At 36.5% G+C, this 15,069-nt stretch overlaps 1 protein-coding gene across 6 annotated transcripts in view; it reads left to right on the forward strand.

Moving 5' to 3' along the window:
• Positions 1-12,415: 12,415 nt before the first annotated feature.
• Positions 12,416-15,069, forward strand: part of LOC107098449 (rho GTPase-activating protein 44-like) — a 39,594-nt gene continuing 36,940 nt past the window's right edge. For 5 of the 6 annotated variants that reach the window (XM_015396152.1, XM_015396156.1, XM_015396153.1 and 2 more), the window contains exon 1: positions 12,416-12,681. In XM_015396152.1, coding sequence (XP_015251638.1) covers positions 12,629-12,681 — 53 coding nt within the window. In that variant the 5' untranslated portion in view covers positions 12,416-12,628. The remainder of the gene's footprint in view (positions 12,682-15,069) is intronic. The other variant, XM_015396157.1, reaches the window with a different exon arrangement.

The raw sequence follows: 15,069 nt of genomic DNA on the forward strand, positions 1-15,069 counted from the left end.
CTATGTGTAAAATATCTATGTATGTTTTACAGCTTTTGAAATAATGCCCAAAAAGTATACACATTTTTCCCAACATTCTATCTTTATAAATGTCACTGTAGTAAATTTCTTACTAGTTTCTGGTTATAAAGATGTATCCTGATATATGAACATTGTTAAAGGAAATGACTGTCTTACTGTTTTCATACCTTTTTTTGTCTGTAAAGGAAAGCTCTATGGTTACATCTTGAAGTTTTCTCTCCCTGATTCATTTCTGAGAAGTAATCACTCAGAACAAACACTTTAAATAGAACCTCATAATGTATATGTATTAAATAACTATGAGACATGACAACAGTTTTTATAGAAATTGTAATCTTACTCAGAACAATCAAATGGCTGAGGCTTCAAATGGCAGCGTTTACCAGTGGGCTCGCTTCTTCTGAACATCTGTCCAGAATAACAGTTAAAGATGAATTTTATGCATTTCCAGTATGAAACCCTGTCACGTCATCACATCCTATTATTACATCATGAATATTGTAAATGAGGAGAAATCACTGGCTCACGTAAAAAGATTACAATTTCCTAGATCAATGCAATTTCAAATGCACAGTGACAGAGAGCTCATAACATCATCAGTGACCACCACCATGTTCTGTTCTCCCCACTGCCCTCTAGAAATAGGCTTCGCAGCATCCGCTGGTTCTGGAACAGTTATTTCACCATTGCCATCAAACTGTTGAACTATTAAACTCTAAACTGAACATCACACATGCACAGAACTCAACTTTATGGTAGCTTTTTTGCACCATCCTTTTCCTGCACTACTAACGTTCATTCTTCTGCACATTTTTGTTTAAAAAACTGTTTTTCTCCTTGCACTGATACACCTTAACACAACTGCACTGTATATTGTAATGTGATTTATTTCAACTACAATTTCATACCTGCTGTAAGCTGTATGCAACCTAATGTCATTTTGTATGCACTCTGTGCATACAAAATGACATTAGGATTTGGCTAAGTCAAGAAATATCCACTCTGTCTGTGATCTCATTTCATTCCCAAATCTTCGTTATGTACATAATGAAAATGATAACCTTTTATCCTGACAGAAGAACTGTCCTAATTACATAAACTGCTTGGGAAAACACTAGCCTGTTCACTTACTGTAACAGGCAGTATTATTAAGGTTTAACAAGCACATACATGGATAATACAAAAATAATCCTTACATGTCTTTACATTTCAATGTAAAAAAAAATCTATGTTTTTATTATTATTCAATGATGCTCCTTGCTGGCACAGACAAAAAGCCTAACATACGGATTAAGATTAAATTAATTAAAGCTGGTATTTGTTTTTCAGCAAAAAAATGCAGCAGAGCAGAAGTCTTCTGAACTCCCTTAAAAACAGATCTCTGGCCAGGAATAATTTCCCACCGCAGATTGTCTGGGTGGAGGAGCTTTAAAGATACATTATCTTGCACATTCTCACCAGTTTTCCTTCCTGGTATTTTGGTTTCAACATTCAACACATGCTTCATTCCTCTCTCCCCATCCGTCTATATCAGAAAAGAATTCACACATCTTGAGAAATCTTGGATAGACTTTGCTCTATCTTAAGATTTTTTTACACTTGGTGCTCAGTATGAACTCTCAAGATGCTGAGCAACATCCACTGTCCATCTCCCTACTTTTTCATAGCCTTTATTGTGAGTCTTAGCAGCTGTCAGACAAGAACAGTCTACCTCTGATCTGGGCTAAAGTGAGGAGACTGCGTTTTTCCAGAGCCTCAGGGGTCTTCTGTCACCACAGGCAGATTATGACAAAGTCAATCAGGGGAAGTCTGAGGGAACATGATCATTTGTTACTTTATGATGTGTCAAAATTTGTAACAGCTTTTTTTTTTTTAAGTATTATGAACTTATGTTTTATTTCGTTCTTAAAACAAGGAAAATTTGCATAAACTGTGTAAAAAAAACACCTTTTCCGCTGTCTAGAACTAAAGCAGAATAGATATTTTACATTTTTCGTCAGTTTGCAGAGCAGGTAATTGAGAGACAGCTATTTATAGTGTTTTGTAATTTTTTTTTTCTCAAAGTTTCAAATTTATATAAACTATGATTACTATAAATTAAACCAAATAAAATGGGAGTGAATTTTTTTCTTTAGGTCTCGTTAGGGTAGGGGTGCGGGTGGCACAGGGGGACGGACCACAGAAATGTGGCTGAAAGGCAAAGCTCTTAATTCAGAGGTTGATCTTAGACTTAGACTTAGACAGATTTTATTTGTCAATTTCTTTACCCAAGTGTAAAACAAAAAGAAATTTCATTTGGAACGGCTCTCTGGACAATTTCATCTTTTTTTAAAAGTGCAGCCTTGAAAAATACTAAGAAAATAAATAAATACATATATAAAAACAGTAATATAAACATATGACTGTAAATTTACAGTTCTGTTTTTTTGTTGTTGTTTTTATATATAATGATACAATAAAATAACCCATTTTACAAAACATTCAGCTGTCTATGCTCCTATTTACTATCAAAGATCATATCATTTGAATTGTGACCAAAAATATGAGATCCCAGCTACATGGATGACCAGTCACTCCATCCAGAGACATAGTGAGGCTCTGTTATCCAGGAGTTTGGAGTAAAGCCGCTGCCCCTCAACATTGATGGGCATCAAATGAACTGGCTTAGGGACCGGGATCTGTTTCAGACACCCCCTGGTAACATCTCTCGCATGACATATTACTTCTAATCCAACTTTATTTATGAAACACTTCAAATGACCACAGAGTGGTCATGCACCAAAGCACGAAACAGAACACATAAAGACAGAAGTACAGTACGAATGCCATTAATTAGGAAAAATTAAGAATGCTGCAGTAAAAAATACTTGTGTCAAAAATTATTATTATTTTTTTTTTTTTACATTATGTGATGTTGCCATTAGTGTCTGTGTTGGATGCTGGTTGCTTCAGTCTGTCCAAAAAATCCATATTGAGTATGAGATTTACTACAAATAAAAAGGCTTAGTTTTATTGTCATCACACTGTCACAAGTACAGAGCAACAAAATTAACTCTCTGCATTTAACCCATCTCCTTGGGGAACAGTAGCCTGCCATTGTGCGGCACCTGGGGAGCAGTGTGGGGTTAAGGTTCTTGCTCAGGAAGCCAGAGTGGCAGTCCGGGGGAGTGAACTCAGAACCTCAGGATTCAAAGCGCAGTGCCTTAACCACTAGGTCGCCACTCCCCAAAGTGATGCAGCCTGTTTAATAAGGAGTGACGGTTCATTTTACATTTTCTGATCGGTTTACTGCAGGACAGCCTGGAGCACTTCAGAAAATAAGAAGCCTCTAAAAAGAACACCACAGAAATGTTCAAGCAACATTACAATAACTGATAGTGATCTCATTCCCATGGCAATTTTATGGGTAACGGTTATTAGATATGAGTAAGCAAGGCAAAAAAAAGCAACAGTTACACCTCTTCTGTCCTGAGAATTGGTCCTTAGTTCATGCAAACACCCAAATTCAGTTTGTAAAATATAGTTTTTTAGCAATTAAAATTTGTCTTGTTGGTCAAAGCTGAGCTAAAATATGAAATATTTAAGTTTTTTTCTAATACTTGCTTGATAATATAAAATGCATCATGTAATCTTCTACTGCCCATGTAAAATTCCAGTTAGACATTATGTGACAGTCAATGTAATGCTGTAGTTAGTTGTTCAATTCATATATTTTGCAGTAATACTGCCTTATTCCTTCTAAAAAAAATTTTGGAAACTCAATGTTACAAAAAACAATTATCTCAATATTTTGCGTGGGATTATGGAGTTGTACTTCAAGAAATTTCCATGTTAACCACTTCAAGAAATCAGAAATAACTCAGCGGACATGAAACAGATCCTTAAACAGCACTGATAAAAAGAAAAGAAAAATGTCAATTTAATTTTGTTTCAGTCACGTCGTTGTCCTATCTGTTGATTGTGCTCTCTGCAGAGAGCCTGTGCAGCTGAAATTAAGTAAAGCTGGTTCGTGGGCAAGTTGTCAACCCCCTGAGGAGGAAACAAGACAAACACGATAAGAGGCTGTCTGTAAAATTACAGACTTCAGGCAGCTTTTAATGGAGTTCAGCTTAGGGTTGAGAAAAATAAGGTCATTCCATCACTTAAGTCCTTCTATGGAGGGTGATGCCTCCTGCATTCCTGCACAGGAACACAGGGTGATTATAACATTGAGATTAATGTTTGCAAAAACACAAGCATAAAAGGTACGCTCATCTTAGCTGGCATTTAGGAAAACATTCATTTTCAAGGCAATATGCTGCAGTAAAGGGAAATGCTCATGTTATCTTTTAAGGCTGTTTGTGGAATTTGAGTAAACTACAATAAATCTATAAATCAGGACATTGCAGAGATTTCACACTCAGCTCTGACTTTTAAAACTCAACATCTCAGCTGTAAAACACGGGATAACATTGTTCTGATAGAGGTACAAACTCATTACTTAAGGATTCAGAGTTCTGTGAACGATCTGTTTATGGACTTTAACTGTACTTTTGGCCAGCTCGTTTTCGGTTGTTAACGGTTTTGGCCGTAAGAAATGAAACAAGATACAGCTTTCCAAGTCAGTACAAGAAAGCACTATCCTTGTGTAAAGCATTCCCTTTTCCTTTTCCCACAGTTTATGAGCAATCAGCAGCACGCAGGCAACATCTTGAGTGTAAATCTTCGCCTTTGCAAGTGGCTGCCATTGCATTGAGGAGCTGACTAGTCCCTCAGGTTGCTTGGCTTGCATCATAAATCCTTAAGCATCTGAGGTCAATCAGTCTTTTACATCCATGAAATGCCAAGGCAGCCTCAAGGCCATGGTTTCCAAATGTTGGTCTCATATCAAATGTCCGATGTGCGTGGGTGTGCATGTGTACGCAACTCGCTTGAATACATTTCAGCACAAGGATTTTTCCCTCCACCTACACCTGCAAAAATAAGAAAATTTGGACTTTATTGATGTTGTCATTCTTAAAAAGAAATGTTTATATGAGATTTAGAAGATGTGACACTATGTTCAGCCAACAATGTTTATTGATTAATGGCAGATTTTAGAGAACTGATCTTTAATGACAGGACACCTTATTCACAACTTCTCTCGAGATATCTTGAGGCTTGCAGTTGCTCATGGTTGTCAAACCACCTTAGATCACGAAATAGAAGAAATTTGCGAATCTAAAAAAAAAGAAAAAAGACTATAACAAAGGACATTCTTTTGAGGAGCAGAATGCAGAATTTTGGATAAAGACAAGTGGTTTGAAAGGAGTGTGAAGGATGTCATTTATGTTAAGAGAAAAAAAAAAAAAAAACCTTAATCATAGGGGGAAGGACTCAGGTTGCAGCATTACAGCTGATTCCTTCCCACCACCATAACGCTCATCGCCATGCAGGGGACCAAGACATATCACCTGGTCAGCCCCTAGAGATATAGGCCAGTATTGGGTATTGCAGGCTAGCAAAGACCTCAACAACTCCCCATTCCTAAGGGGCGGGGCTGTTCTTCCAGTTCAATTTACATGCTTTCTAAGCCAAAACAAGGCTTTGTCGGGCTACTCTATAAAGCTTGGAGCTCTACGCTAATTCTGACATTTTGAATTGAAAAAGCTACCTGGATGGGAAGCGAAACATCTTCAGAATTGGAAAACAAAGTGGTTTGTTTTTTTTTTACTTTTTTTTTGGAATGACTATGACCTGGATCTTCACAAACAGACAGTAACAAAAATATGTCAAAGACTTAATACTAACAGAGAACAAACAAAATGTAAAAAAAAAAAAAAAAGAATCATGGTAAAGAAATATATGCATACCCCTTAATCCAACGGGATCCATTTACAAACTGGTCTCTTCACCCTGGCATAGCTTTCTTCCATCCCTGTGATAGTGTATCACTGTGGCGTTACCTTGTTTTTCAGCTTTAGGTTGATTAGATCCTCTGTTAGACAATGCATTTCTACACACACAGTTATATAATCCTCAATATAACAAATCCAAAGTGCACTGCATCCCTGAGTCTAAATGAAAACAATCTTTTTTTTTTTTTAAGATTTCTTTGCATTTGGGATTTAAATCAGCTTAAAAAAAGAGAAACCTTCATATAATGTTGTGCAGATTCAAATGTGCAGCTTTTTTTAAGGTGTATTATATTTCTCAACATATTTTCTTTATTTTTCAGTTAAATCAGACAGATTTATAAATAATCAGGCTCAAAAGTTCTAACTCTCCATGCATTGATCTCAGGAGATAGAAGGGCATTTGCTTTGAATTTAAATCCTCCTGAAAGCCAAACTGTGCATTCATTTAGTGTTTTTGCAAGTACATACATGCATTAGTTACCAACTCCATAGTTTCAGCTCACCACACCTTAGCAAACAGTTACAGAATTTCCTCTCAAAACATGGAACAGTAGCCTGCCAGCGACTTTGTCTTATAATATGGCATAATACGTCAAAGAGGCAGCCAGAGGCAAAAACATGTCACTGCAGTGAAATATGACGCATTCTAATCATAATAAGGTGGTAAAGCATAAACAAGATCCTTTTCATGATACTGAGAAGGCATAACTGTCACTTGAGTCTTCAAATTTACGTTGTTTTAGTTTGGTTGTTAAATGAAGCGAACAGCCAGACTAAACCATCATCGATTTTAATATATGCAGCATCATGGAAGTGTTTTTTATTTTTCATTTTCATTTTTTTTTTCATGTTGAAGTTTTTTGCGTTATTTATGTTTGTAGTCTTAGTAGTAAGACAGAATCATCTACGCACTGCAGTAGGATTTGATGCGGTTTAAAGGAAGCTGGCTCCAAACTGTCCTTGTTTTTTTGTTGTTGTTTTTTTACAGACTGACGGGAAATTTCATGAAAGATTCGAGAACATCGTTGGAAATTTTAAGGGTTTTATCACTTTAATGTTTTGTTGGAGACTCCTGCTCTATCACAGCACAGTTATATCTTAGAGGTTCTGCATTCTATCCTGTGAAAGATAACACCTCAATAGCTGATGTCTGCACCATGCTGTCAAATCGCATCATCACCTCACTGTATAAATAGAATGTATGAGGTTTAATACTAAAACTAACAAAGCATCTTCCCTAGTGCTTTTTGTCCTTTAGTTAATTGTCTGATGTATGTATCCGTGGTGACACCTTCCCAAACACTACCACAGGGTTTGATAACCAGTTTGTTTTGTTAAACTTTAGCTCAGTTAGCGGGCAAACCTGCATTTAGTCTGTCTGAGGAGTGTTTGTAATAACCATCATTTTGTGCCACTTTATGCACGTTAAAAGCAGTCCCTTTAGTTTAGACCTATATTACCTCTGTCCCTCAGATGTCACAATGTTTAAATTAGGACTGACCCTAGAGTTGCTGAGGCTTATTCTGGCTGCAGAAAACTCTTAAAAAACAAGCTGAGTCTGGTTTCATCTCCCAGTATCACTTAAAATTTTTCTTGTTGTTACTGCCTATGTAGAACTTTGTTTTACAAAATTAATTCTTAGGAAATAAGAATGTAAGAAATTGCTTTTAACTGAGAGGTTGAATATTTATACATGGTGTCTTTCAAAACTATTTAGACCTCTTAATCTTTTGCACATCACATTAAACTTAAGTGAGATGTTCCTGGGATTTCATTGGATGGTTCTTCGACTAGGGGAGGGTAGTTATTTGGAGGAATAAAAATGAAGATTACATTGGTTTTTGCTCATCATACCATAAATCATTTTCATTTCACTTAATAAATATACACAACTCTGTGCTTCTCTTTTAAAAACTTTCCAGATAAATGCATTGAACTTTTTGCTTATCTTTATAGCAACTTCTAAAAAAAAAAAAAAAAAAATCAAAGTGTTTACAAGCTCCACTGCACATACTTCCTTGGTTAATAAGCTGATTTTTCTTAATGACAGACCAAAGCCTTGTGGTAACCACACCTTGCCCCTGAAGTCATTGATCTGGGTAATATGATGCTATGTGTTTGAAGATAAAGCACAAGCGTGAGGTGACCACCCCACCAATCTTCCCTTTGTTGACTAGGCGATGCTTAAGCAGAGCTTATAACTTTTTGTCAGATGCTTCCCATTTAGTTTAGAGCAGAACTATCACACATTAGCGTGAACAACTGCTTCAATGCTACTGTTGCTCTAAAGAAAGCCCATTAAAAACATTCAGGTTAGTAGGTGCAGACAGTGACCTGCAGCACTAACCCCTGTGTCATATCAGTAGCAGTCAAGGGTCACTGGAAGGAAAGGCTATGACCTGTGCGCGTGCTTCATTAGGCAAATTGGGATCCAATTAGCCACAAGCTCCCCAGCAAATAAGAATTAGAGTACAGGAAACATTCAATCACTTAAGCTAGTTTTAAAAACAGTTTGAGACCAGATAAAGATGTTTACTGCAATCCTATTTTCCTGCATTGCGGTGCAAACAGCTTATGTACATCAGAGCTTCACTCTGGCAGCTGTGCTAAAATGCTAACCAGCATCGTCTTCTATCATAACTTCAACCCAGTATTTTTTTCTTCATACAAATTGGCAAACAGTTGATAGTACAGAGCAGCTTCAAGGGTTGAACCTGGATGGGAGCTACCGTATATGTTTCAGAGGCTGGGCTTAGTTGAAGAAGCCCCCGAGAGATATGTGCAGAAATCATCCCTACTTAAGGGGGCAGGGTGAATGTCTCGACTGGGACTGACCAGTTCATCCCGAGTGAGGACTAATGAAAATAAATGATCTGACAAGGTCCAGGGGTTGAGATCAAGGCTGAAGGTACCCCCTGCCCCTCTCAATTTCCAGCTTTAGGAGATTAATGAGGGCAGAAACAGTCATTGCTCTGTATCATTTACCCCCTGAGGCCACTGAAACCTTATGGCTTCAGTGTGCAGCCCACCTGTTGGTCCATTAGGGACTCATGACAGCGAGCTAGAGGGCATGGCCTCTGAATTGGGTTTGGAGGTCCTCTCTACTGATCACAGTTCAGGCGGTGGCAAATTGAGTTAAACACGCTTGACCAAAAAGTTTCTTGTAGCATTCTGACTGCAGTTCTAATGACAAAATAGACATAATTATATTAATTAGTGTTTCACCTTTGAAAAGAGAAAATTAATAATTAAAAAATGTGATTAAATAACTAAAGATGAAAACTTATAAAGCAATGTAAATAAGCTTTATACATAAAATATAAAGTAATCAAATAGGTAGCTTTTTAAACATTACATTTTGAATTTGTTATTGTTTTGCTCATCTTTTAAAACATATATTTGTCTATACTAAAAAAAAACACTGAGGTATATATATATATATATATATATATATTTTTTTTTTTTTTTTTTTTTGCTAATCAGCCTTGCTTGTCTTTATTTAGTCAGAGAGAATGCAACCTTGAGAAGATAGCATGACATGTTATTTTAATAAACATTATTTATAATTATAAGATATCAAATATTTATGAGTATAGTATAGAGAGTAATATCAGAGAGACCAAGTGAAGAATTATACTTTGAAAAGGAAAAATTAGCTTTTCCTGCATTGATTAGAATGTTTTGAAGAGAGAAGGCTGACCTCTTCTGGACATTTTCAATAAAAGCAAAGCCTTCTACACAAAATAAATTGCATAGCCACTTTTTGTTTGCTTTTTGTTTTTTAAGGTAGCCAAAATAAAAACAAACAAAAGATAATAATTAATAAATTTCCTATTGTGAAGTGTTTCAGATTTTTTTTAATGTTGATTTTAGATTTCGATGTTAATTTTATGTCAGCACTTTCTATTGTTTTACTGAACATTTATTGGTAAAAATGTAATTTAATATCTTATAAAATATTTACTAGGGGTTAATTTTTCTTAGTTAATGCGAAATCTTCCTAAAAAGTACATCTAATTTACCAAATTACCGTTAATTGCAAAAGTAATAAACATTCATAAATAATCATTAATATTTATAACAAGTTTTACCTAATTATTTATGCAGGTAATTGTGTTATTACATGAGATTTCTTTAAAAGTGATTTGTTTATAACAGAGATCTATGTTAAAGCATACCATCAGAACAATTCACACAATCAAATCAACCCTGAGATCTGAAATACAAAAAGATCAATGAAAATGAAAAGCAGAAACAGGCAATCCAAATATTTTCCTTAATGTTTTAGATTCAAGAACTTAGTTGTTTTTTAAAATAAATTTTCAAGTCAAGTCAAAGCGGCATTAAGGAATTGCGTTTTCCTGAGTTCTTTCATTCTGATGGAATACTGAATCCAACAGAAGCCTTGGAGTTGAGGTATCAGGTACTCTCATTTAGTTAAACAATCAGTAGTAATTACTAATTTATAAATAATATACCAAACCATCAGCCTGTGTGTGGGCAGGGAGTTCCATGCTCCTCTCAGCCATCCATTAACCTGTTAAAAGGTAACAATAAGGCTCCCATGAATAATCACTATAGACTTAGACTCAACTTTATTTATCCCTTGGGATTACTCCTTCAGGGAAATTCTGGTTCCAGTAGCTTATATAGAGTAAAAAGAGTTAAAGCAAGATGTCATTAAAGTTTGTTTTTTTTTTTTTAATACAGGAGACAAATAGAAATAGTGCATATAGTACAACAAAGCATAAAAAAAAAGTTGTAATTTCCCTTAGATATAAAAATATATGCACAATAGAGAGTTAAGGGAAGACTACACAGTAGTTAACTTGGATTATTGTACTTGTACTGCAGATATGTACTGACCTTATAAAATAAGTAAAACATTACACAGGCTATGGTAAATGGTAAATGGCATGTACTTATATAGCGCCTTTATTCAAGTCAGGAGACTTGACCAAAGCGCTTTACACTACATTCATTCACCCATTTACGCACACACTCACACACTGAAGGCTACACAGTAGTTGGCATGTGTTATTGCACAGTGAGAGAGTAGAATATTGCACGAGTGACAATAGGAAATGCTTTGGTCCTGCATTTGGGGAGATGCAATCTCCCACTGATCAGGCTCCTCTGGGTGGTGAAGACAATGTGCAGAAGGTGGCTGGCATTGTTCATAATGTCCAGCAGTTCGTTAAGTGTCCTTATCTCTACCACCCTCCCTTAGAGGGTCATATATACTTAATACAGTGTTGTTGTGATTTTTTGTTCAATGCCCATCCAGGTAGGATGTCACATTAATGTTGAGATTTTATATTCTATTCTATTCCCAGCCAGCTGGGAATTTATATTTCTGATACTTTAAGATGTTTGTTGCCCTCCCTGGTATGGGGTGGTAAAATATCTTATTTAATCAGATATTATTTGGGCTGTTATATACTGTTTATGAACACATGCCCTACTAGCTGTGAGTTGGAACAATTAATGAAAGACTGATTCGAGCACTAATCATGATCAAACAGTTAATTTTGCACATACATGGAATAAATTCACCACAACTTTTGTTTAAAATATAAGAGCTTATTATCAAAAATAATTCAGCTCCAAGTCAAATTATTTCACTTTAAAACTCTTAACTAAAACTAGTAAAACTCAACTAAACTAAACTACTAAGTACAAAGAGGAAGAGAAACCCAATTACAGTTTAAGATGGATTTACACAACCGTGTACGTTTTTTTAAAATGTTTATGTATTTTTTAAGAAGAACCCACGAATTATCTTAAGCTTTTGATAACCTGTGAGAATGTAATGTGTCTGATCTATTATAATGGTTCTGAGTGGAGTAATTTAAAACAGTAACTGCATTAACGGGTTAATGCCACTAGATGGAGATACTACATTCCAGATTGGTTTAAACTGTAAAACACAAACTCTGCCAGCCTAATTATGTGGAGATAATGAAGCCAAAAGTATTTTATTTTATTTATTTATTTATTTATTTGCCTAATTTTACGTGTTCATTAGCTTTGATGACATCCTATCATTTTACGAGGTTCAGTTTGTTGATGGATCCTGCTAAAGTCAACTTGAATTATGATGTAAACATCACAGGGAAAGATGAATATCAGGATCCCTTTTTCATCCAAAATGTGTTTTGTAAGGATGAGGTCAGGACTCTGGAGGCAAGTCAAATTTCACATCATTCTTTATAGATATGAAGTGAAGTAATTCAGTGTTTTGGTGTGATCCAAGTGTGCTTTGGCAATATGTTATGAAAAGGGGGTTAGATGATCTAAGCATCAGTGTATTTTTATTAATATTATCATTATTATAATGAAAAAAGTATATTTACTATCAAAGAGTAATTAGAGGATTTAATTCTACAGCTTTAGATTTCTCACTACATTTCCCATAGTGCTTTGCTGCGCAGCCGCTTCTTGTCACGGCTGTCGCCCCCAGCCTATGCGTGTGCATCCCCCGTGAATCGCTCCAGCATCCCTGCGCAGGCAGCAGGGCACACAAAAAAAAAATGATGTGGAGAAATAGAAATATATAATAAAAAATGTAATCGTGGGATAGGACAGCTCGTTTGTTTGCGATGACGGACGGAAATTATGGAAGAGAGGATTTTGTGCTGCGCCTCTTTAGAGGACGGACCGCGCTAAGAGAAATAATGCGGAATATTTCCTCACATAGGTGTTAACGCAAAAAAAATAAAAAATACAAGATGAAGAAGCAGTTTAATCGAATGCGACAGCTCGCCAACCAAACGGTGGGAAGGTAAGCAAAACCTCTCAGTTCTCCATTGGCCAAGTGAAATTAAAACAGATCCCCTCCCTTTATGTCCCCGTTTTTATTAAATTCCAGGCAAATCTGATCTAATTAATGTATACATGTAATATATAACAGACTGCTAATTATAGGGAGCACAAGTAAATGCCAACACCTTGGTTCTTCTATGCGTAATATCCAATGGAACATGCTACCGCATAGGCAGCGTGCAGGCAGGCGCATTGCCCCAGCAGCTCCAACCTGCCCACGAAACACATTAAAAATAGACCATCGCTTGAACGCAGTCAGCCTCACCGAGGCGTCCCTGTTTTTAAAGCATCGTATCAGCTCTGAAAATCACATTGAGAGGATTATGCTGCGTTAAACGCTTCTGCCTGTCACCGAACCTGTCAATAGGTGACCATGATTCTGATGGATGGGGCTGAGGGCTGCAACGTGACGGAGAAAAATGGAGAAAAGGCGCAATGTTGTCTTAACGCAGCAAAATGGGCTGCGAAGAGGGAAACACCTCAGTGTGGATCAATCACCTGCTTTTCTAGACGTGAGCGGGATTTTGGTATTGCTCCTTTTGGAGAGCAATGTACCTTTTTAAGCTTAACACATCAATATTTGAATTATTTCCATATTAGAGCTTATAGGTTTCTCTAAAACTCCCTCCTGTGTTCAGGAATGGATGTGTTGTGACCTTTTAGACAAGTCTACTGGGCTTATCAGCTCCCTCCCCTTTCCTCTGCGCGCAAGGAGAGCAGCTTGTCAAGCAGCACTTGGCCAGAAGGTGTTTTCTGCTCAGCACAGGGGGATTAGAACCAGAGGGTTTGCTCATTATTACTACAAGGTTGTTTGAGTGAAAGGCTCTCTGAAGAGCAGAGAGCTACATCACAGTGCTTTGTTTATGCTGTGTATGTTAGTCAGCCTTTGATGTGATTGGATTTTGTTTGCTGCAGTCTAAGGATTCCTGCACCATTCAGTGTGTGCATCTGATCCCAGACAAACTCAATTCTTCTGGGGCCAGTGCTGCAACTTTTAAATGTGTCCCTTGGCCTACACCTTTCCATCCAACTGCTCTAATAGCACAGTGCTACAGAGCTCTGCTAATGAACTAATATTTGAGTCAGGTGTGTTCAGGCACTCTTCTAGATATATGTAGACATCCAGGTTTGAGGATTTCATGTGTGGGTTTGTTTTTTTGACAAAAAAACTGAGGTATAACACCCCTTGAACTTATTCGCCTTTCAACTGTAGTTTATTGGGACCTCTTACTTATATCTTGATGCACGATCTGTGGAGTAAACAACTGAACTCCCACCTGTGTACTGCATTTCTTGATTTTCGCCATGCTCTTTCATTCACTAACCTTCTCTGACAAAGTTGTGTCGTCAGCAAACAGCTTTATTTGTACTGACATGAAATCACATCCATTATACCAAATGCACAACATCTAAAGGCGATGTTTATACTCCTTTTTCCTTTTTTTTTTGGAAGATTAAAACATGTATAGGGCTACTCGAGTGATCCCTCTCATTAAAATAATAGATCTGTAAAAAACATTAAGGTGACATATTAATGTTGAATTAAAGCACAGCAACATGGGGTGCTTTGTAATATTGATGGGAGTAATTTATTACAAAATCTTTTACGTCCAACTGCACCTGATGGATGATGAATTGAAGCTGAATTACAGTTATTGTTACTGTTTTTTTGTTTGTATTTTACCATGAAGGGTAAAAGGCCATCAAAATGTCATCCACTAAGTATGTTTGCATGGTACGTTTTAAAGTTGGAGCAGTGTTTTTCAGCAAATGCATGCAGGGGTTCATGTGTCGTTGCACCCACATTCAGCAGGCTGTTTAAGTGTTGAATCAGTGGGTGGGAAAAATGTCCCTTTGCAGATTAATCAGGCATTTTAATGTAAGCTTTCACACCTCAAAAATCCGCATGATGCTGCATCTCTGCTGTACTTCTGCTCATTTTCCACAAGTTATTTTTCTACTTTGCTATAGTGCCTGTATGATTTACACTTTAGATTTTCTGTCAGGATTTTAAAACTATCAGCAACAGAGAATGAAAACACATCAGGACATCATAACAGCAAGGTAATGATTTTATATTCTGATTTAATGTTCTTGCTGACTCAGACTTGAACCGTCTCAGATTGTGGCACGACTTCTGTGCTGTTTTCTGCTTCTAATCATTTTAAACTTGAACAGTCTAAGTGATCATTGCCGTGCAGCTCTCATTGTCTTTTCATCCAGCTCAGGTTAAAAATATGTGTTTTCCAACATAAGATTCCAACATTTTTATTGATGGATTAGTTAAGTATGTCTAATAATATTACTTCTGTTCATGAGACATGAAAAATATATAAATAATATCATA

Source organism: Cyprinodon variegatus, unplaced genomic scaffold (assembly GCF_000732505.1).
Source record: "Cyprinodon variegatus isolate N-32 unplaced genomic scaffold, C_variegatus-1.0 Scaffold778, whole genome shotgun sequence".
Taxonomy (NCBI): Eukaryota; Metazoa; Chordata; class Actinopteri; order Cyprinodontiformes; family Cyprinodontidae; genus Cyprinodon; species Cyprinodon variegatus.